Raw genomic sequence first — 24,242 nt, 5'->3', positions numbered from 1 at the left:
GGTTCAGGTGGGCCCCAGGATGCAGTCTGTTTCATGTAACACTGTTATGGAGCCACCACCAGCTTGCCCAACACCTTGTTGATAACTTGGGTCCATGGCTGTGTTTTGTCTGCACCACACTGAAATCCTACCTGGACTCATCTGACCAAACCATGATTTTCCAGTCATCTAGGGTCCAACCGATGTAGTACCGAGCCCAGGAGAAGCACTGCAATTAGTAAAGGTCGCATCGATCATATGTTACCATAGCCCATTAAAATCAAATTTCACCACACTGTCCTAACGGATGTATGTCCCACATTGGTTTCTGTGGTTATTTCACTCAGTGTTGCTAGTCTATTAGCACTGACAGCTCTAAGAAAATATTAAGTGAAGGCTGTCAGCCATGGCGTTGTCCATGGTGAGAGGTAAAACCTGAAATTTGGTATTCTCAGCACACTCTTGACACTATGGATCATAGAATATTGAATTTCTTAATGATTTCCGAAATGCAATGTTCCATGCCTCTAGCTCCAACTACCACTCGGCTTTCAAAGTCTTTTAATTCCTGTTGGGTGGCCATAATCGTGTCAGGAATGAATCACCTGAGTACAAATGACAGCCCCACCAATTCACTGGCCCTTTACACCTTCTGTACATGATATTACCACCACTTGTATATTTACGTATTCACATTCCATGTCTTTTGTCACTGTCATTTCACTGCACACTGATCTCACATCCCAGTAATACCAAAAAGCTATGTACCAAGATGCTCATTTATGACAGAAAATACATCAGCTGAATAAAATGATTTATGCATCTGGTAGTCCTTCAATTTTCACTTGTATTCTAGTGTTTCAATTGCTAGACTTTTGATACTGTTGACAGGCCACTAATCATGTGAAAAGTGTATAGCGATGGAAAGATATAATTGAGGTACAACATGATATGCAATGATAATAATGTTTCATTGCATGAATATTTACATGGTAAAAGGTACACATTCTTCTCCTTGGAAGCTAAGAACATACTTACATCTGTGGCCAAGTCAAGTAGCAACATATGTAACTGGATGTTCCAACAGAGCCCCTCCCCCCATAGTGTAGACTACTGAAAGGAAGACAAGAGGGCGGGTCGCTGACTGCTTCTGCAGGGGCTAATGATGTGAATGACCAGTCATGCCATGGCTGGTCCTTTTGCAAGAGACAATCAAGTCGTTTCTTGAAGTTGCCGTGGGAATGGTTGAGCACTGCACAGGTGGTATGGTTGTAGCTGACACGGGAAGTGCCCAGTGTGTCCACATGGAACACTATCAGCATGATTGGAGAAACAGGGATGGAGTGCCAGAAGTGAGGATGTCGTCAGGTGGATGCCACACAAGCCAGAGAAACTTGTATCTGTGTACGTTGAGGGGGCGGTGCGATCGATGCCAGTTGGTAATTTATTTGCTGGAGCAAACTTCGATGTGTGTGATATGCATAGAGGCAGTTCACGGAAGAGCGAGGGCCATGAGTAAGCACGATCACAGGATATCAATCTGTTTCATGTCATGGTTGAAGTCAGTGAAGCCAGAGATGCGATCTTGTGAGACTGACATTGTTGTGTTGAAATTGTGCCAGGAAATGGTGGTTTAGTCGTCTGTGGTGGTTTAGGGTGAATTGTGCAACTAAAATTGCTCAAAAATGCATTGTGTTTTATTTGGTTCCTCCACTGTGTTCTGGGTGTAGTGCTGTAGAGCATCAGCAACCTGTGATAGTCGTGCGGTAGTCAAAAGAGAAAGTAGGTGAATATAGCTGTTGGGGTTGGTGCTGTCATGTGAAGATGGGCAGTGGGTCATGGTCAAGCTGCATGGTGGTGAGTCTAATCAAAGGTTTGAGGTTGGTCCAGGAAAAATTATGTTCCAGATCCATCCTCAGTGCAATGCGAATGTTCAGAATCTGGACAGCCGGCAGCAGCAAACGTGGGTGGATCTAATTTGCAGTAGGTGTGGAAGGTGCAGTGCACATAATGAATGGACACAAATCTGAGCGACCAGAATGTTACACAACAGCTGTTGCCTGGTGTTTCTGCAACATAGGAATGGCACTGAGGTCCAACAGTAAATCATTTGTTGCTTTCAATTGTTTGGCACCAATGTCATAATTTTACTGTGATTTTGTTTTGAACCACAGTACTGAAGCTCATCACTTGCAAAACTGATCACTGTACATGGTCAAAGAGTCAACTAAGAAGCACTGCGCTATCCAGAATGGAAAACATCAGTGTGGCATGCAAATTTTGGCACATTATAGTAGTGGAGTATCTAGTGCAGTATGTATTTGGGATAATTCAGTCATTGATGGCCATCAATGTGGTAGGTGTATACATATGATATAATAAAAGTGTGACATAGTACAGAACAATAATAATGCCTTATTGCATGAAAATTTGCACAGTAAATGGTACACCGCTGTTATGCTTGGGAGATAAGAAGGCACTAAAGTCTGTGGTCAAGCCACAGATATTCCATGTATCATACATAAGTGATGTATAGTGGATGTTCCCACAAACACTTTCATGCCTGAGTGATTTACTCCTACTTTCACATTGCAAGTTACTTTGGGTGCTATACAAGTTCTGTTTTAACTTCATATTGTGAACATGATATCAACTATTGAGTGTCAAAATTGTTACATGTTTACAATATATTGCTTGCTTATATCCTAGTTTATAGCAAAAGTTGGTACAAGAGATGCGGAATGAATCTTAAATAAGGATTCATGCAAATTACTTGCAGTTTCTGTGTTTCACTATGGCTTTAACATAGAAATAGCCAACAAACATCCACAATTGTGCCTTGATATTGGCAGAATAACTGACCCCATCAACACTTGATCTTCAGGCACATAGCATGACAAGTATAATCATTTATAAACAAAAACTTAGATGTGAATTTCACCAGAAATGAGGCAAATATCTCAATAATAAGTGCTAATTTTGCCAAAAATAGGTGCCACATTTTCAGTTTTCAGGTCCCTAGGCACTGTTATGACCTCATTCTCATCACTTGATTAGCCTAGCTTGTCACACTGTCAACAGGCCCTTGCTCTCATTTGACAACCATAGTTTACATAGTCAGAATGATTTGTTTAACTCAATGGAGAATGTTTGTGCATACACAAACAGCACTTTTGCGCACAATAGCACATATTAGAAGCACGTTTAATGACATTTCAGACAATGTTTGCCCAATAAGTTTATGAGCAAGGTAACAATTATAGACATAAAAATAGCAAGAAAAATATGACAAGTAATGATGAACTGCAGAAGATGCTAAATGCATCATCAGAATACCTTAAAAGCTATCCCTCCAATATCGTATTCTTAATTTGCATAGGTGGTAAATATGGAAATTCTAATATGTATACAAAACATTTCAATGAAAAATATTTAACCTTTTTGTGAGCCATGAAGATATACTTTCCACTAAATGTATGTGTTTACAGTGTTTAAGGGAATATGTGTTACCAGTTATGCACACTCCTGGCATCTAGTGGCAGTCCGCTGCACCAGTTGTAGTTTCTGTTTGTTGTGAAATATAGTCTTCAGGATTGTGGGAAGGGGAAGCAAAAGTAACTATTTTGTCAGGGATGGCAGGAGGGAAAGCAACTTTATGCATGGTGGAATGGGTTCTTTACTTGGTTCAGTAGGTGAGGTGTGAGAGAAACATTGGTGGTTTTGCTAACAGTCATTTATTGATACATAAGACCCTTTAAACAAACAGAGTAATACAATGTGTTTTAACATGCTTAATTCCTAGTGGCTCCAGAGCAGTGGAGTTGTAGCGTGCAGGTTCCATTGGTCGCTGATACGACAATGGCTCGTGTTGCAGCAGAGGGCTGGCGGCATATTCTTCCATTCAGTACCATGCATGTGACCCACTGTGGCAGCAGTGCAGTCTTCTCCTTGTAAATCACTCATTGCATTCTTAACAAACAGCTATGGCATGGCATGGAGTGCTCCGTCCCGGAATAAAACCAGTGACCCTCAGGTTCAGCGTCTTGTGGCAGAATTCATCAACCTCTAGGTTCAGAGGTGACCCATTTGTTGAGGCCACTGCCCCTTCATCCTCACCAAACCTGAGTAAGTACCACATGAACTTGTTTGTGGTAACGTCTGGGATGGCATCTTCTGCATTGACCTATTGGTGCGGTACTGACATCTTCTTCTGTCGAGCAGTGTAGTGAAGTATGACATCTGCTGACTAACCATCAGTCCATCCATCCAGGTGACATTTCTTCATGTCTTCTTTCTCTCCTTGGAGGACCTCCTCAAAGGTCCACCTCACACAAATTTGTCGGAGGTATTTATTCTGTGTTTTCGCAAATGTCGTGAAGTTTCTAGGGCAGCAACTGACTCTTCCATCATTGATCTATGCTTCTCACATTGGGCAGAAACATGATCAATGTTGATACAAGTGCCGGCTTTCCATTGTTTTGCCTGTATGCTGACATGGTTGGGCTTTGCCCTTTTGTCCTCTTCTGCATCATCAGATACGTCACGCACGTGAGTTCAGTATGCTGCCAGTTCCTGGAGCATTGACTGCTGATGTGTAAATTGAGCTGGTCATTGTTCTCCTTGGAAGAATTGCCCATCTGCTTGGTCACTGATCTGTTGAAGTGCTGACTGCTGCTGTGCAAACTCTGCTGGCCATCGGCCTTCTTATGTTGGACACAAAAATGACCAGTGTCGACACATGTGCCGGCTTTCCTTGCTCAACTGCTGCTCCTTCTGAATATTGTGGGTTAGTGTGTCAAAGTCTCTAAAATGTTCACTTAACCTATAATAAGTCTTTATGTATTTTTCTGCCAGATCTCTGCTTTGAACAACCATAAATTACACATAATCATTATACACAATCATAAATAACATATAGTTATTATAAATCCCAAACCACCAAATAATGGTGTTTTAATTATTATTGGGAAGTATGGTTACCACCAAAGTTGTTTCTGGAAGGGGCTTGGGAAGTATACTTACTACAAAATCAATCTGTCATTTGTAGCCCATGGGAAGCATACTTACCACCAATTTAGGGGTATCCCAAAGCTTTTCGGAATACATCTTACCACCTCTGTTTATGCGTGACATCTTGTGGTAGTGCACAGTACCAGGTGTACAAAAACTGCTGCAACAATCAGTTTCTGTTTGTTGATGGATCACTACTGTTAATGGAACACATTGCTTTGCTTTTGAAATATACATTATTGTGACCTGTATCAGCTCATACCTTTGTTGTGTGATAAAGTTTCAAGGATTGTTTTCACATTGTGATAAATAAACTTTAATATCAGCAACATTTTTTTAAATAAAATAAAAGAAAACATAAAATAAAAACAGGAAACACTTCATTACAAAAAATGCACCCAACTTTTTTATGACTTCTTATATTTATGTCTGCACATTTGATGGCTTACTGACCATTTAAATCTGCCTCCTAGTGGAACTACACCACACTGAAACCTATTGTGAATAGGTAACCAGCTATTTTCGTACACGTAAATATTTTTATTCATTTTAATGTTTTGTGTAAATTATTTAAGACTAAGAACAAAAGATGGTGCCAGTGACAGCTCAGCTGCACACCTAAGAAATGAAAGTGTGAAGCAACAATCCCAAAACCCAAGTTATATCTTAATGGCATCAATGTTTATTATTTTGTTGGAACATTTTATGTCTACTGAGTTATTTTCTATCATATAAAAAAGTCCTCCCCCCTCCCACCCTCCAGTCATTCCCTAATGGTTTCCCTGAACTACTTGAAGTGGTTCTCTACATCCGCCACACACACACACACACACACACACACACACACACACACACACACACACACACACACAAACACACATTGTGTTGTTGTAGTTTGTAAAACTTAATTTTCAGGCAAGATTATTAATATTTCCAGATTTGTCAGATTTCTAAACTACTTCCAATGTAACATTCTGAATTACATTTTTGCGTAATGTAGGTAGAAAAGTGCATAACACTGCATTTTTACACACATAAATTAAAGTGATGAGAGCTGAAACCTGGTGTACATTCTGTAAAGCCTGAAACAAAAAATTGTGAGACATTCCTTTTTAACATAGTGGCAGATCTCAAGAAACTGCAATGCAAAGTATATCTGCTGCACACATTGTGTTTCATAATCCCCACAATGAAGGAAAACACTCAGGCAACAAAGCATCCAACAGCATCAACAACTTCCTTCTCACATGTAACATTTCTTCTGAATTAGTTATGTAAGTGGCCTTTCCTTCCATCCATCACCAATAGAGATTTCCATTATGTGCTTCTATTTGCTATCCGATTCCTTATCCAAACAAATGAACTGCTTGAAAAGTACTTACATATGACCTCTGGTTCAATTATATGTGTGCTATTGGTATTGTGCTTTTTCTTGCTTACATAGTTCATAAGTAAATATGTAAATCCATTGTCATCATATTTCCCTTGTCAATACAAAGTGCTTTGTTTGTTGCTTGTATGGTTTTCTATATTGGTGTTGAACTTTGCTGTTTAGGACAAATCAACTTTTCATTTTCAGAGCCTGTGAGCTTTGATGTGATGGAGAAGAATGTAACAGCTCGCCACGGAGAACAAGTAACTCTCAAGTGTGATATTAAAGGTGATCATCCCATACAAGTTGACTGGCTGTTTAGTGGGCAAAGATTAAATCACAATTACAGGTCTGTTCCTCAGAGCTCTTTGAACGTATACCTAAGACTTGTAAAAACAGGTATCATAACAGTTACTCAGTTACAAATAACAGTTCCAAGAGTTTTTTTATTTGTATAAGAATGGGGCAATCAAATAGACAAGTATATTTCAAACTTGACATTGTTCAGTTATTTATCTTACTCCTCTTTCATAAAATATAACAAATATATAAATTTCTTTTCACTACTGCAAAATTATGTTCTTGCTTTAATTTATAGTAAGTACTCATGTCACAATATTCATGTGTCTCTTCTGTCAAGTTGTATTGCAAGAAATATGATCGTCTACAGAACCTCCCCCAATCAAATGTCCAACTCATTTTTACGTTGATCAACTAACAATAGCTACTAGAAAAAGAAGTTGCTTACTACAGAATTTCTTCAGAATGGTAATAGAAGGAAAAGAGTCAATAAAACATATTAACATGGTTCATCACCAGCAGTGTTATAAATGAATATTTCAATAATTAGGACCATTTCATAATTTCAGTTTCAATTATCATAGTAAATACTTTAATGCCAACTTTGATTTCACATTGCATATTATTTAATGGAGCTTTTAGTTGGAATAGTTGGATACTTTCTTAGTTTGTTGCATTGTTGAATGCTAAATAAATTCTCACTCCTTTTCGTTAAAAAAAAGAAAAAAGTAATTATTTGGTTATATAGGCCATCAATTTTTAAAAAAAATTTAAAATAAATTTGAACACCTGGCAATTGAATAACCTATTTTGTACATTCAAATGTTGATGCTGACATTAACTTAGCCACATTGATAATACTGCAGCTGATAATACTAATGGTTTTATGTTTTTGGTGTCAAAGGAGTCAGCTCTTGAAAAACTAGAATTGTTTCTGTGTGAAAAACATAAGATGAAGCTTAAGAGCATAAAAATGATATTTTACCCCTGTGGTTATCGAATTTAGTAAACAGCAGAGATATTTGTTTGTTTTGTGTGTGTGTGTGTGTGTGTGTGTGTGTGTGTGTGTGTGTGAGAGAGAGAGAGAGAGAGAGAGAGAGAGAGAGAGAGATTATTATTATGAAAACCTACAGAAAAAGTTATAGTTTGCTATTTAATGTTGACAGAACAAGCATGTCTGAAATCAAGACAGATAGTGGCCTGCAGTCCCTGCTGGTTATTGCACAGGCTGAGCGACATGACTCAGGTCTTTACACATGCCAGGCAGGCAATATATTTGGTCACAGCAAGCTTATTATACACCTGGCTATACAAGGTTGGTTAAGATTTCTTTCTATCAACTGACCCTTAAAAAAAAAAAAAAAAAAAAAAAAAAAAAAAAAAAAAAAATTATTTTGTCACACTAAAAATTTGGTAATAGTAATTTACTTTCCTTTAGAAATCTTTGTATAACACTCCTTCTATTACTTGTGTGTACTTATACACATGTTTAAATATTATATATCTAAAAACAAAGATGATGTGACTTACCAAACGAAAGCGTTGGTTGGGAGAGTTTTGGAGGATGTGTCAAGTTCAGACGGTCATCTAGGCAGGGTCTGGTTGCTATGAGGGGTTGACAAGGAGGAGCACTGTGGGTAGGATATGGGTTAGACAATGGTGCCCCAAGGCAGCAGTAGGATTTAAGGAATAAGATGTGGGACTGGGTTTTACCCAGGGAAAGGGATACTTTTCTGAACTCGTGTGGAAAGATGAAGCACCAGTCCATTGTGCTTTGATTATCTATTATAATTCTCTGATATGAGGGACGTCCTCCCCAAGATCCTTCCCACCCCTCCTAAAGTCGTGTTCTGTTGCCCACCCATATGCCACTCCCAATCAGTCCCACCCTCTAGCCACAGGGATCATATCCCTGAAGAAGACCCAGGTGCAGGCGCGGCTCGTGGTTTCTATACTGGAGAAGGATGTGGCATTTATTGATCGGAGCCAACATAGACCTCGGGTTACACTACACATTAGTCTGACATAAACAACTAAAAATTCGGGGGAAAGGGGTGGCAGATCACTCTCTACCCATAATTTTAATATAATAGAGGGAAACATTCCACGTGGGAAAAATATATCTAAAAACAAAGATGATGTGACCTACCAAACGAAAGCGCTGGCAGGTCGATAGACACACAAACAAACACAAACATACACACAAAATTCGAGCTTTCGCAACAAACTGTTGCCTCATCAGGAAAGAGGGAAGGAGAAGGAAAAATGAAAGGATGTGGGTTTTAAGGGAGAGGGTAAGGAGTCATTATGATAGACATAAAATGTCATTCTTATTTGCTATATTCTTTAGCAGCAATATCAGAAATCTTGCTGCCCTCAAAATAAAACTGCTTTCAAAGTTTAGGCCCCCCTAAATGACTGTTTTAATAGGCATTGAGAAAAATCAGCTTCTGACTTCAGAATTCACTACAAAGTATAGTATATAAATGTACCAAATACACAATAACTCCTGTATTTGACCACACCTCTACAGTTTTTATGTACTGACATTAGACACCTTGATTGGTTGAGCTTAAAATTCTGTGGTAACTTCTTACTTACACAAAAATTATTCATTACACGAAATAAAATACTGTAATAAGAGTTAAGTTGGCAGTTCATGTCTGTACATTGTGCAGGAATCTGTTTAATCAATTGGGAATACTAAATGTATCCCCAGAATACATTCACCCATGGATGAAATTTGTTGTCAACAATCCAATGAACTTTGATATTTTAGAGGTATTCACAATACGAAACTGCAAATGATAATGAGTTGCACTTTCTTCTCATGAGTGTAGCCTTCTTGCAGAAAATAGTGAAATACACAGCTATACAACTTTCTGAGAACCTCCCCTGGCAATAAACTGACAGACAACGTGTTTGTCAATGAAAATACTCAGTTTTTGAAAAAGTAACAGAGATAGTGGCAGAAGGGTTGAAGTGGAAGGAATAGGGGTGAAGGTAAGGGACTGGTGAGGTATAGGGGAAGGGGTAAAGAAGTCACTCAGAACTCAGTGTCAGAGTAGACGTGCTGGATGGGATGAGAAGGAAAGACAATCTGTTTTTTGAATAGACACCTTTAAATGACCAACTATAATGATGTATATTATTTTTAAGTGTCTATGTAGTCTTTTCTTGAGTTGATACAACCCACTTCCTAAGATTTATCTGTGGAATGTAGAATGAACCAACTAAATTCCTAAACCAATGTCCGCCCACTACCACTTGAGCTTGAGAAGTTGTTGTGATATACAGAAGATGTATGTTGTAAAAACTAGTCATATCAACAATATGGGAAGGATAGTTAGATACTCGCCACATCAAGGGGACACTGAGTTGCAAACAGGCACAATGAAAAATACTACTACAATAGAAAACACATATATATTGACACAAGCTTGTAAAAAGCTTAATATTTTAGCTGACTTTTTCACTGTGCCTGTGTGTCTACAACTTGATGTCTCCTCTGTGTGCTGAGTAGCAATCAATCCTTTTCATTCTGTTATTATTCCATCCAGGACTTTCCACTGTTTTATCAATTCATATCAGTATCATTGCATTGTTGCAGAGCATATTTTCAAACATTTTACTGAGCATTGCCATTACACAGTGTCTTCCTGTTCTCATTCACAAATCACACTCTTTGGATCATAACATGAATGGAAATCCTCACAAGCATTGAACAAATTTTGGAGTATTTAGTTAGCTTTTATGAACTGGTTATGTGTGGGGTACTAGCTGCTATTATTATGAGCAATCGTAACTAAACAACATTAATCAACAATATATAATTTCTCTGTGTATTTGTTTATTCTTGCTGACAACCTTTTGAACATCAGGCCCATATAAAACACTAACATCATTTGTGTATGAGTTAACAAAAAGTATGGATATTCTCTGAGAATAGTATTTATTCATTTTTGATAATGACAAGCCAAGAATGAATGTATAACAACAAACTGGTTGCCAAGATCACAGGAATTCGTTTTATTCCATGATTACTGGTTTCGGTGAAACTAAAGCTGCCATTGTTGGATCTTAGGACACATACAGGTTACAACATCAAGGCAGACAATGGTGATATTAATAGTTGCCTATAACACGCAGGCCTTACAAAATTGTCATACGTAGCACATAGCACTAAGTGGCTACCAGTTTATTGTTGTACAACCATCTAGATCACTCCCACATGCTCCCTACCAAGAATGAATACTAGCAGGGGTACTCATCGAGCAATTGTAAGCTGATTATTTCCATACCATTCTTTATATACTAATGCAACGTCCACAATAGTTGTATCTCTTCATTGATTTTCCAACCTCTCTGTTACTTCAGCAAATTTTGTCTCCCAATATTCCCCCTCCCCAACTTCAGAACTAGAAGGACAAATTTAACTTTTTGAGCTTTTAAAATAATCTGGCTCATGTGCTGCAAATATTTATCATTGGCTTATTTCATTTGAGGAAGTAAAGATATTTTAATGTTTAATAAATGTAAACATGGTCCTTAGTAGGCTGTAATGTGATTTTTATTTCTTCACACGATTAGCTAATTTCGAACACTTGTCATTGCCAAGCTAATTTTATGATTAAATAAAAATCACATTACAGCCTACTACAGACCATGTTTATGTTTATTAAACATCTGGAGGCTGTAGACCCCTACTAATACAAAATATTTTAATGTGGTAGTGATCATGTATATTCAGTTCATTCATACATTTGTGTCTTAAAAATCACAGTTTGATACATTTTTCAGAGCCACCAGATCCACCGCTTGACATAGAAGTGGTCGAAATAAACAGTAGATCAGTTCATTTATCATGGCATCCTCCATTTGATGGACACAGCACTCTGATTGGTTATCTGATACAGTATAAGAAAGGTACCAGTCTCATCAATGATTGGCATCATTCTGGAACAGTCAACCTCTCCCTCCCAGCCTATGGAGCTGAATTTACAAGTAAGAAGTGAGTACTTATAATATAGCTGTAAAGAGCAGCCCAGGCAAAGAGTGAAACAGGCTTCAGTCAAAGGTAAAACAGATGGGCTGACAGCAGTTTCCTTATCAAGCTAGATTAAGTGAAACATCTATAAAACTATGTAGTGTCTGTTATGCATTGGAACAATAACTGTCTGCGAGAGTCTCAAAAATGAAAATTCACCTAATCCATGTGGAGTGTTTACATTCATATTGTGTGACAATGATTCTAAGACACAAATTTCATTACTTACTGTTTACTTATTCAACATAGAACCAAAAATCACAGCCTAATCATGTGATAGTCACAGCTGATTAGAAAAAAAAGAATCTTTATTCCTGTATCATTCCAACGTGGCATAATGGGTAGCATTATGCCACTGTGGATTTATACTTCACATATTTACTTGCATAATTCTGCAGTTATATGAAAACAAGTGCAAAAAAATGGACTAATCTAGAATTTTTTAAAAAAGAGGTTCTTGTAAATGAGACTGCTAAAACATACCAAATTATTTTGTAATTTTTATAATAGAAATTCATAAAGAAAGGATGTGTTACTCTTTTTGATCTGTCATATTCTTTATAATGCAACTTAACACGAGAAATAATAATTTGCTAATGAAGAAGAACAATATTATGTTATTTTTTTTTTATATTCTCAAACATCCATAATCACAAATTACCACTAAGTCTAGTAAAATATATTTTTCTAGCCTTAAAGCAGTATAATAGGGTTAATGTATTTTAAATGCATTTGCTCCATAAAAACATTATTGATTAACAATAATCAGTTTTATCAAACAATGCATTGTCATTAATATTTTCACAATATGTATCATATTAATATTCCTGTTATGCTCTTGATAAACTGTTGCTCTATAATTTAGTAATTCCTGTCAATCCTTTGGTTGCAGGTTTTGTAAGTTTTGGAACATCATATTTGAGAGGAAATATCAAATTAGTGATGGAAGGCCTACCTGATACTTTTTTGTTGTTGTCGTGTTTTTTTTTTTTTTTTTTTTTTTTTTTTTCCCCACCCCCCATAATATCGACAGTATCAAAATTTTCCAGTTTAGCGTAACTACATTTAAAGAAAAACTTAACAGGTTGATCTTTCATGATTTTCAAATATTTAATCTCACTTAATACAACTTTCTGCCCAGATTTAGATAGTGTTTGTCTCAGTATCTTACGAAGCAGAGGTTTTACAGCAGTAAATATGACAATTGTCATTTTTTCAACACTGAACGGTATCATTACTCTTGTCTTTTTAACAAATTCCATCCACTGATCTGGAATATAAATGAAAGATACGGTATCTGTCTTTTCTTTTTCTCAGTTAACTCAATATTGTGCTCACAGGGTAAATAAATATGACCAGACACTAGAAACTTATGTTCCTGACTATGTTAAGTACATCCAAAAGCTAATCGAAGCTTGGCCAAAACAAGAATCTGAATGCACCGTAAGGTAGTGTAGATTGTTGGGAATCAATGCTGTAATATGTTGCTTAAGACATGAAATAGTGGCATCTACCTCCTATCAGCTACTTACTCTGTCAACATAAACATTTTGCGTATTAGACACATCGTGTACATAGAAGTTAAATGTCATAGTTGGTGTTTGTAGAATGCGATTTCCACAGACAAGTAGGGTGTATGGCATAGGTAGACACTGATGCATGTTTAAAACATTGACCATAACAGAATTATTAGTTTTTAAGTAATCTGTAACCAGTTTCAGATTTCCATAGACAACACTAGCCTGTTTAACATGGAAGTTCAGTTTTGCTTCTAGCTCATTCTTTTTCTGGGTGTGTTTCTCAGATAGAAAACAAACTTGACACATATCACTACATGGTGTTGCAAAGCCAATATCGAAAAACTGATAAAATATTGTATGATACGTGCCAAAGCTAAAGGTGTTCCTTATTGCTGTCTTTGTGCTAATCTTGAAGAAGATTGTACATATAGCTAATGTTTCAATGTGTATACAAATATTTCATGTTGGGAATCTTTTTACTGGGATAAAGACTTGACTGCATAGGAAATAGGAAAACTATTTATAAGAGCCTGTGAAAATTTCCAGTCCTCTTTGCTGCATTTATTTCAGTGATTCTCAAGGGTATAAGACATGAGATTTTATCTTACCTCTTCAACAGACACACAGTATAATATTAATGAACAGAAATGCATATTCTAGTTAATAAGTTATCCCTTGTTGTAATGGATTTTCTCTTCATCACAAAAAATTGCAACCAAAATCAGAAGTGAAATAGGGGCAGGATAAAAATTGGGGAACATGCTGCCCCTCTACTAAACCCTTGGCTTTGGGCCCACATAAATCTCTCCTTGTGAATATATGTCTAATGTTTTGTTGTATTATCAAACACAGAAACTTACTTCAGGAGTTCTAGATGTTTTCTTTTGTTGAATCACACCAGATAGTCATCCACTGCTTATACCAAATATTGTTATAAAAACTTTCTCACAAATCTGAACATCTGCTTCACCTACAATAACCATGTAGATGTTAGTTGTCTGCTAACTACTCCTCTCTGGATCATCAGTATACCTCGTCTTGACAAAATTCATATTCACACATTCAAATATATAATAATTTCGAAGATCACAGTTACTTAGATTCCAGAAATTGAGGAAAAGCTTCTCTCATGTATCTGTAGGTACAATGTCCAAGCATCTTCTGGCATAAGCACAATCTGAACGTTGTGATATTTGCCTTTTCACTACACCCATAAATTCCTGTTTTCTTTACCACTGTTTGGCTCCTTTTTCTCAACTTCTTTGCATTAATTTTGTGGATTACACTTCCTCCTCTGATAATTTCCACAGATTTTCATAATTTTGTCAGTGTTTGCATTTCTAAATCTGCCATGTTTATTACCTGTATTCTCTATTGAATGTGCCAGTCGGACACTTTAAATGCTCTAAACCTAGTTCATAAATTTATTTAATTAAACATTATACAACTTTTATATTTTGTGTTTACTGGTTTATTAATTCCAATACAATCTACTTTTGCCACCCCCATGCCCCTGCCAAAGCTTTTAAAACCCAGTTAATTAATTCTTGTCTTTTTATCATTTTATGCTGTGGTGACTAACCTCCTACTCAGCTGTTCAGCTCCTTTCCACTAGAGAGAGGCTTCCATCATGCAGTGTCCTTGATAATGTGTGTTACATATCCTACTCTTTGCCTGCCTCCACAATTCTTTCAGTGTTATGTTAACTTGTCAGCTGATTTTCATATCCTAGTTTTCATTTTCTCCTACATTGCCATTTTTGTGCTGTCGTTGATATGGAGATGCCTCAGATGGCATAGCAGATCAAATCTGGAGTGAAACATGCAGCCACATGGAGGGTGCAGGATGTGGCTGTGTCTAACAAAGCCTGCATCTGTGACATTTTTCATTTCCTGCCTTCAACATTCCTTCTCAAAATGTAAGACAGTAGCTGAAGTAGTTGTGCACCAGTGATTACAATCTTCTGCTGTGGTGCACCAGTTACTCAGTTCGGTGTTTAGACTCTTTCGATTCTTCTTGAATTGGCCGTTATCATGCTTCAAACGACTTCGGGGTCTCACTTCACTATAAAAAATTTGTTGAAGAATTCGTTGTTTCTCCTCTGCTGGACATGCCCAACCCATCTGAGTGGTGACAAGTAACAGTGGCTTCTATACTGTACATCTTTGCCTTCTTAAGAACAGTTGTAGTTGATGCAGAGTCACCCCTTGATGATCATAGCATGTCTAAGCTTCTGTTTATTGAAGTGTTCTAGTTTCTTAAGAACATGTCAGTACAGCATTCAGGTTTCACAACCTTAGAGCAGGTTAGAAGCAACTGCTCAATACACCATCAGTTTGGTGCATGGTGTCAGAGCTTTATTCAAGAAGACTTAATATAGGAAATATCCAAAAGTAACATATGCAACATGAATCCTGGTCTTCAAGTCCTTTTCCAGTTAGCAGTTGGTTGATAATATTCCTCCTAGATAGAGGAATGATCTACTTGTTCCAAAGGTGTGCTGGAAACAGTGACATTGAAATCCGAAAGGCAGTTCCAGGAGTAAGCTGTGTGAGTACCTTTGTTTTTTGGATGATGATGGTCAGGCCAAACCATTCAAATGTAGTTTTAAACAATTTACAGATAATTACAGCTCTGCAGGTCTGTGAGCTGGAAAGCATTGTTATCTGCATACCGTAGTTCAGTTACTAGAGTGAGACTTGTAAAACTCTTAGAATCAGTCTGCACTGATTAAATAGTGCTCTATCAAATGTGTATGGAAGTCCTACACCTGCATTGTTTACAAACAATGTCTCATAAAACATGGCTACTAGGCACAAGGCACAAGGACACATCTTTGTTTGAGCCTATTAGTAATAGGAAACTTGTCATATCTTTCATTCTGGTGCAGCACCTGCCCAGACATGTCTTCATGGAAGGCTTGAATCACTCAAACAAATTGTTCAGGACAGCAAAACATTTTAACAACTTATACATAACTTTTCTGGGAACTGTATCAAAAGACTTTTCTAGGTCACAGAACACAAACAATAAAGGTTTATGTTGTTCCCTGTACTTGTCCTGCAGTTGTTGTGCACTGAAGATCAGATCAATAATTCCTCTGGGAGGGGGGGGGGGGCAAAATCCTCATCGAGATTCAAAATGTATAGTCTTGGAAAGAGTCTGGAGATGATTCAACAGAATTCTAACAAAAACTGCACCAGCTGCAGAGAGAATGGATATAACATAGTAATTACCACACATACGCTTCAGTCATATTTTTTTTAAAAATATGGTGACAGTTGTGGAGCTCGCTTTAGAAGAAACACAGAGAAGACCCCAGTTTTTAGAGCCAAAGTAATCACTTTGAATGATCTCCAGATGAATGTTGACAGGCTCAGGTGCCTTTCTTGGTTTCATACTATCTAGAGCCTTGTTGAATTCATGAAATGTTGGTGGGACCATCATCCAAGATTGTATTGGATGTTGTGTGACATTTTTGAGAAAGTCATTAGCAGCAGTAGAACTAAAGTTTAAGAGTGAGCTGAAATGCTTTTTCCAGCAATTCAAGATGTCCTGACCATAATTGAGGATGGTCATACTATCGGTGCCTTTCAGGGTTCCTGATGAGAAATGAATAGGCCATATATTTATTTTATTCCAGTGTAAAAGCTCTGCAAGTCCTTGGTGTCTGACACACTTGGAGTACCCTGGCTTTTTACTGCCCCCAGTTGTTCTTGATTGTTCTTATTTCAGTTTCACATTTTTGCTTCATCACTTGAAAGCATGTTTCCTTTTCCATGGAGGATGGACCTCGAGCAAGAGATACGTAAGCATTCTGCTTGACACTTATGAGATTCTTAATCACTTCATTATCATCATCAAACCAGGCAGTTTCTTCTTCATTTCAAAACCAATGACCTCTTCTGCATCTGTTTGGTGGTGTTCTTTAAAACAACCCATTCCTGAATGAGATTTTCACTCTGCAGCGGAGTGTGCGCTGATATGAAACTTCCTGGCACATTAAAACTGTGTGCCCGACCGAGACTCAAACTCAGGACCTTTGCCTTTCGCGGGCAAGTGCTCTGTTCGCAGGAGAGCTTCTGTAAAGTTTGGAAGGTAGGAGACGAGATACTGGCAGAAGTAAAGCTGTGAGGACCAGATGTGAGTCATGCTTCGGTAGCTCAGATGGTAGAGCACTTGCCCACGAAAGGCAAAGGTCCCGAGTTCGAGTCTCGGTCAGGCACACAGTTTTATCTGCCAGTAAGTTTCAAACCATTCCTGTTCCCAAAATGATTTTTACACTCTGCAGTAGAGTGTGTGCTGATATGGAAGTACCAGGCAGATTAAAACTGTGTTCTGGACTGAGACTCGAACTTGGAACCTTTACCTTTCACAGACAAGTGCTCTACTTTTGTACTAGCACACACTCCACTGCAGAGTGAAAATTTGATTCTGGAAACATCCCCCAGGCTGTGGCTAAGCCATGTCTCCACAATATCCTTTCTTCCAGGAGTGCAACTCTTGCAGTTTTGCAGGAGACCTTCTGTGAGGTTTGGAAGGTAGGAGAAGAGGAACTGACGGAAGTAAAGCTCTAGGGCATGTTGTGTGTCATGTTTGGGAACCTCAGTCAGTAGAGCACTTGCCCATGAAAGTCAAAGGTCCCCAGTTCACGTCTCAGTCTAGTAGACAGTTTTAATCTGCCAGGAATGTTTCATATCAGCACACACTCCGATGCAGAGTGAAAATTTCATTTAGGACATTTCTTTCTATTTAATTCATGACTTTTCTATGCTTGGATTGCTCAGATACCTACAGTTGTTGTGTGGATTGCCATCTCCTTTCGGTACTGAGCATAATATCCATATAAATATATAGTTCTGGCAACACCGGCCATGACCTTCTTCTGTGCGGATGCACACATATTCCCCGAGCTCTTATGGCACTTGGTAAGAATGTCTTCCACAAGTAATGAGTGTGATGGGGTGGGACACTATGAATGTAGTGTGTAGACATACAAGGTGAGAATGTGGGTTGCGCAGGAAGCATGCACGAGACAGTCCCTGCAGTCACGCTATCCTTTGTGCCCTCAGTGGCTTAGATGGATAGAGTGTCTGCCATGTAAGCAGGAGATCCCAGGTCGAGTCCCGGTTGGGGCAGACATTTTCACCTGTCCCCGTTGATATATATCAATGCCCGTTAGCAGCTGAAGGTATTAATACAATTCTAATTTCTTTCTAGATGGCTGCAGGTCATCAATGGTGTCTGTTCTTTCGGACATGTCCGAAAGAACAGACACCATATCCATATAAGTACATAGTTCTGGGAACACTGGCCATGACCTTCTTCTTCTGCGCGGATGCACACATATTCCCCGAAATCTTACGGGACTTGGTAAGACTGTCTTTCATGAGTAATGAGTGTGTTGGGGTGGGACATTACGAATGTAGTGTGCGGACATACAAGGTGAGAATATGGGTCGCACGGGATGTGTGCTTGAGATAGTCCCTGCAGTCGCACACTGTCCTCTGTGCCCTCAGTGTCTCAGATGGATAGAGCGTCTGCCATGTAAGCAGGAGATCCTGGGTTCGAGTCCAGTCAAGGCACACATTTTCACCTGCTCCCATTGGTATACATCAACACCTCTTAGCAGCTGAAGATACTAATGCAATTCTAAATGGCTGCAGGTCATCAATGGTGTTTGTTCTTTTAGATATGTCTGAAAGAACAGACACCATATCCATATAAGTATAGAGTAATGGTATGTTTTGTGTCCTTACATAGTGGCAAGGATAATAAAAACAAAACAAAAAAGCAGCACTAACTGTGACAATGAAAACAATGCACTTATTGATAAGCACATAAACAATCAGTTCGCAATGCTGATGTTAGGATAGAAATAATAGCTACTCCAAGTGGCTGCTTGACTGGAGTCCCACTTGATATCCTTGGGCGGAGTCCAATCGGTGTCATAGGATGAGTCTGACAGTGCTTGGGTTAGTGTCCAGCTTGGTTGGGTGTAGTCTAACCAGTTAGCCATTGGCAGAGTGCTAGTGGCAAATGGGAGACTGGGTTCAAACCGAAGGCCACCACCAAGACACAAGGGTGCTGATGTGCTCGTTCAAGCGCTGACGTCCTAGATGGCGTGTGGACAGTGTCTGGGTTAGAATACACTCCGAGTCCTGAGACTCACTGGGTTGGTGTCTGGTTGGAGTCTTGAACTGCACTGGAACTGTGTCCAGTCAGATCTTGGGCTGTGTTGCAACTGCTGCTGGTGAATACTGCAGATAGATTGGATGTCGAGTGCAGCCAGTAGACAGCCCAGAGTGTCAACAGATGATGTGGGCTAGTGATTGCACAGTGTCTTAAATAATCTGGTTGGAGAATTTCTGTGAGTTGGCACTTGATGTGTGGAGGTAAAAGGCCGTGCGTGCAGCACCATTGTTATAGAAGCACACGCAGCTAGTGGGTGATGGTAATATGTCCCAAAGAGCCCACTGGAGCCTGTTAGATACACGGAGTGACGTGTTGCTGTTGTCATCTGGCATGTACACAGTACACAGACTGATGTGTTGCTGATGTAGTAGTCCAGCAGTAATGGTAAGCCAGAATTCAGACTGGCTCCATGTAAGCTGGCTTCAGTGGATGATGCCCGGATTATGCCAACCCACCAACCACGGGTTTACAGGCAGTGGCAGAGGCCAGGTGACTGGCCTGGCTACAATATCCCTCCTTGCTTAGACTAGATAGTTGAGCCAGCATAGTATTGAAGGGCCGGTGGGATGCTGACAGGCTCATAAGATGGGAAGAGGGATATGTCCAGGTAGACAGAGACAGGGCCATGGGTAGTGGGCATGGCCTCAGTGCTGGAAAGAAGTGAACAGGAAAAAAACCTGAAGATGAGATGGAGAGGGCATGAACCCACAAGGTGCCCAAAAAGGCAGACAGTGGGTTTGTGATGCAGAAGCACCAGAGATGAACAAGGTGCCAGTGGTGCCCAAGGAAGAACAGGATTAGAACCTGGAAAAAAGTTAGCACTGAAAGGAAAAGCAGAAAACCGGTACAGGAAGAGGAACAGTAAAGGAAAACATGTGCATTGATTAGGCACAAAAGAAAACTGAAGACATGTCTAGAAGTGGACATCTGACTGGGTAACGGGTGGAGCAGTTCCAAAATGGAAAACTCATCACCAGCTTTTAGTGGTGTCCTGACATTGAGCCACTCACAGGAGCAAAGGGCAGCCATGGCTGCTGGCTCCAAGCAACATTGGTGTGGCTGGTGGAAGACAGCTGCCAGGCAGGACATGGGCATTGGACAAGGTGGAGTTGTGTGGGACCCGTAGTCAACTGCTTGCTCACCAACTGGTATGTTCCTGCAGGGCTGGACCATCTTGCACCAACTTTTGTGTCCTTACATGGTGATAAGGACAGCATGTAAAAAAAGGCAATTCCCAGGATGACAATGAAAGAAACACATTTTTTGGTAAGCACGCAAATGAAAATTTCACAGTTCTGACACGCAAATGTAAATAATAGCCACTTCAGGTAGAATGATACAACCTCTTGACTTGAGTCCTGCTTGGTATCCTCGATTTGAGTCTGGATGGTGTCATTGTCAGTGTCGACCATTGCCTCTCTTGGTGTCTGGCATAGTTGGGCACAAGGCTAACCAGTTGTACATTGGCAGAGTGCTTGTGGCCAATGGGAGACCTGGGCTTGAACCAACAGCAGTCACTAGGACATGAGGATTCCGACAAACTCAGCCAGGACCAACAAACAAGGCAGTGTAGAGTCATTGTCTAATCTGGAATTGAGTTGAATCTTGGGCTATGTTGGATTCATGCTCAAACAGAGTCCTGGGCTGCACTGGAACTAAGCTGGTCAGTGCTACCAATAGATGGGCTGTGGGGTGCAGCTGCCCTTGAGCAAGGATCATGAGTGAATGCTGTCAGTTAGTTGTGGTGCAGCATCTTAAATAATCCAGCAGAAGAATTTCTGTAAGAAGTCACACAATGAGCAGACTCAACATACTGCTGTGCTTGCAGCGTCAAAGTTGGGGATGCATGCACCACTGGTAGGCATTACTAATGCATCTCATGGAGTCAGCTGGAATCTGTTGAGTACACAGAGCAATGTGTTGCTGTTGCCATTTGGTGTGTACAAAAATCAGCAAGTTTCTGCTGTGGTTCAGCAATGTTAGTAAGCACACGAAGTGTTCAGCCAGAATTTAGATTGGCTGCGTGTAGGCTGGCTTTAGTGGATGACACTGGGAGAGTGGCAACCCACCAGCTGTGGGTGTATATACAGGCACTGGCAGTGGCCAGGCAACTGGCCTGGCTACAGTAGTAAGCATTAAAGAGAAGACAAGTAATTCATAGAAATTTAATCTGTATTTTCTATCAAAAATAAACTATTACTATATTGCTCAATGCTATCTGTACATACATACAATTGCCACAACTTCTTGTGCATTTTGTAAAAATTCTACAGCTCTGCAATCTGCTCCTAATGTCTTTCTTGCTTTGGCCATACTTTGTAATTTCCTTTCCTAGATTCCTGGGGAGGAAAATGAGGATCATCTCAATCCTTATGAGCTCATTTTAGACCGATTCCTGTCTTGTAACTGCCTCTTCTCCTGCTCCTAAGTCATTTATAGCAACCCTCACCCATCTACTTCTCTTTCTCCCCCGCCCCCCACTTTTTGTCTTATGGTCTACATAGTACTGTTTTCTCAACAGTGCACCCCCAAACTGCCCCTCCCCCTTTTTTCCTTTACCCATGTTCAGAATATGTAATTACAAGGGGCTGCGTTTGAGCAAGCTTCTCTGCCCCATATTCCAATATTCTGCACTATCATTATTTTCATACTACTTAAAATTCCTTTCCATTTGCCTTTTTGATTATCATTCCACTCACTCCACAACATTCAGCCAGCCAACCCAGTCAGGCTGCACATTAAAGTATCTCTTTTACTCTCTCTCTCGGTATCATGGTATGCACAGTGTGTGTGTGTATGTGTGTGTAGTCATCTAATTCATAATTTCTTTGTATCAATATATCTCACATATTTCCAATACTGTTGTTGTTGTTGTTGTTGTGGTCTTCAGTCCTGAGACTGGTTTGATGCAGCTCTCCATGTTACTCTATCCTGTGCAAGCTTCTTCATCTCCCAGTACTTACTGCAACCTACATCCTTCTGAATCTGCTTAGTGTATTCATCTCTTGGTCTCCCTCTATGATTTTTACCCTCCACGCTGCCCTCCAATGCTAAATTTGTGATCCCTTGATGCCTCAGAACATGTCCTACCAACCAGTCCCTTCTTCTTGTCAAGTTGTGCCACAAACTCCTCTTCTCCCCAATTCTGTTCAATACCTCCTCATTAGTTATGTGATCTACCCATCTAATCTTCAGCATTCTTCTGTAGCACCACATTTCGAAAGCTTCTATTCTCTTCTTGTCCAAACTATTTATCTTCCATGTTTCACTTCCGTACATGGCTACACTCCATACAAATACTTTCAGAAACGACTTCCTGACACTTAAATTTATACTCGATGTTAGCAAATTTCTCTTCTTCAGAACCTTCCAATACTAGTATTGAAGTATTACTAGTAATACTTTGCCCTCCGATATTTATACAGAAATTTATGCAAAATAGCCTGTGTGAAATTTTAAAAATTATGAGGTACAAAGTAGTACATGTCACAGTGGTCATAATTTGTTACTTTTATTTTACAGTTTTGATGATGGCCATTGTAGGCCAACACTGTGTAGGGATGCATCCTACTCATGCCTTATAAAATTCACATCAGTCTTTCCATTGTGTGCCAGCCAGTCCGCTATAACTAGCTCTGATATCATGAATGTTGCTCAATACTTTAAAAATCAAGTAAATAACCTGAAACGCTTCTAGCATGTCAGGAGTAATACTAAATCAATATGTGTTGAATATCAGTTCAAAAACTTTAACCATTTTCGAAATTTGGATGTTTTTCTGTAAAAATCATTGGCGCAACAGAAAAGAGCTAGAAACTTAAAAATTTATATTTAGATTCCTTTTGCATAATAATTTAGTAGAAACAGTATTCTGGATCTCACAAATTAAAATTTTAGTTGAAATTCATGATTTTCTGGTTTTTGTCTTAGAAATTAAGGAAGCAAGATAGATTAAGTAGGTGAATAAATAAAGAATGTTTAAATTTAAGTAGAAGGGAGATCCGCTATAATCATAAAAATGTGAGAAGTTTCAACAGAATAACTATAAAACTATATCGATAGCGTATCTCCAATGGGCAAGTTCAGAGCTCGTCTACTGTGTGTAGTGTAATTAAATTAATTGTCTCGCCCAAAATATTTGACTTAGCCATGTCAGACTTTTATTATGATTACTTACCTGTGTGCTGATTGCACAATTAAATTGAAAGCTTCATCGGCCATCAACGAAGAAAGCAATGATTTATTCGGTAACTTGTGACTTTCCATCTCCGGCATTGTGAAAACTATTTGTCCTAGGGAAATAATGAATAGGAACTTTTTTGTAGGAAATGTAAGTTAATTTAAGTTTAAGAATGAGATTTTCACTCTGCAGTGGAGTGTGTGCTGATATGAAACTTACTGGCAGATTAAAACTGGTCCCGAGTTTGTGTCTCAGTCCAGCACACAGTTTTAATCTGCCAGGAAGTTTCATATGAGCGCACACTCCACTGCAGAGTGAAAATTTCATTCTGGAAATATGCCCCGGGCTGTGGCTAAGCCATGTCTCCACAATATCCTTTCTTCCAGGAGTGCTAGTTCTGCTAGGTTCACAGGAGAGCTTCTATGAAGTTTGGAAGGTAGGAGACAAGGTACTGGTGGAAGTAAAGCTATGAGGGTGGATTGTGAGTCATGCTTGGGCAGCTCAGATGGTAGAGCACTTGCTCGTGAAAGGCATAGGTTCCAAATTTGAGTCTCGGTCCGACACACAGTTTTAATCTGCTAGTTTAATTTTGTACTGGGAAACATTTTCACTGGAGACCACGGTTTTTGAGATATTCAA

At 39.2% G+C, this 24,242-nt stretch overlaps 1 protein-coding gene across 1 annotated transcript in view; it reads left to right on the top strand.

The window, feature by feature from the left end:
* Positions 1–24,242, top strand: part of LOC126263646 (Down syndrome cell adhesion molecule-like protein Dscam2) — a 421,438-nt gene that overhangs the window by 266,609 nt on the left and 130,587 nt on the right. Inside the window, exons 14-16 of the mRNA XM_049960745.1 lie at positions 6,569–6,710; positions 7,828–7,976; positions 11,462–11,672. Of these exons, the coding sequence (XP_049816702.1) occupies positions 6,569–6,710; positions 7,828–7,976; positions 11,462–11,672 (502 nt within the window). The remainder of the gene's footprint in view (positions 1–6,568; positions 6,711–7,827; positions 7,977–11,461; positions 11,673–24,242) is intronic.

Source organism: Schistocerca nitens, chromosome 1, assembly GCF_023898315.1.
Source record: "Schistocerca nitens isolate TAMUIC-IGC-003100 chromosome 1, iqSchNite1.1, whole genome shotgun sequence".
NCBI lineage: Eukaryota > Metazoa > Arthropoda > Insecta > Orthoptera > Acrididae > Schistocerca > Schistocerca nitens.
This window is presented reverse-complemented; position numbering and strand designations above follow the sequence as displayed.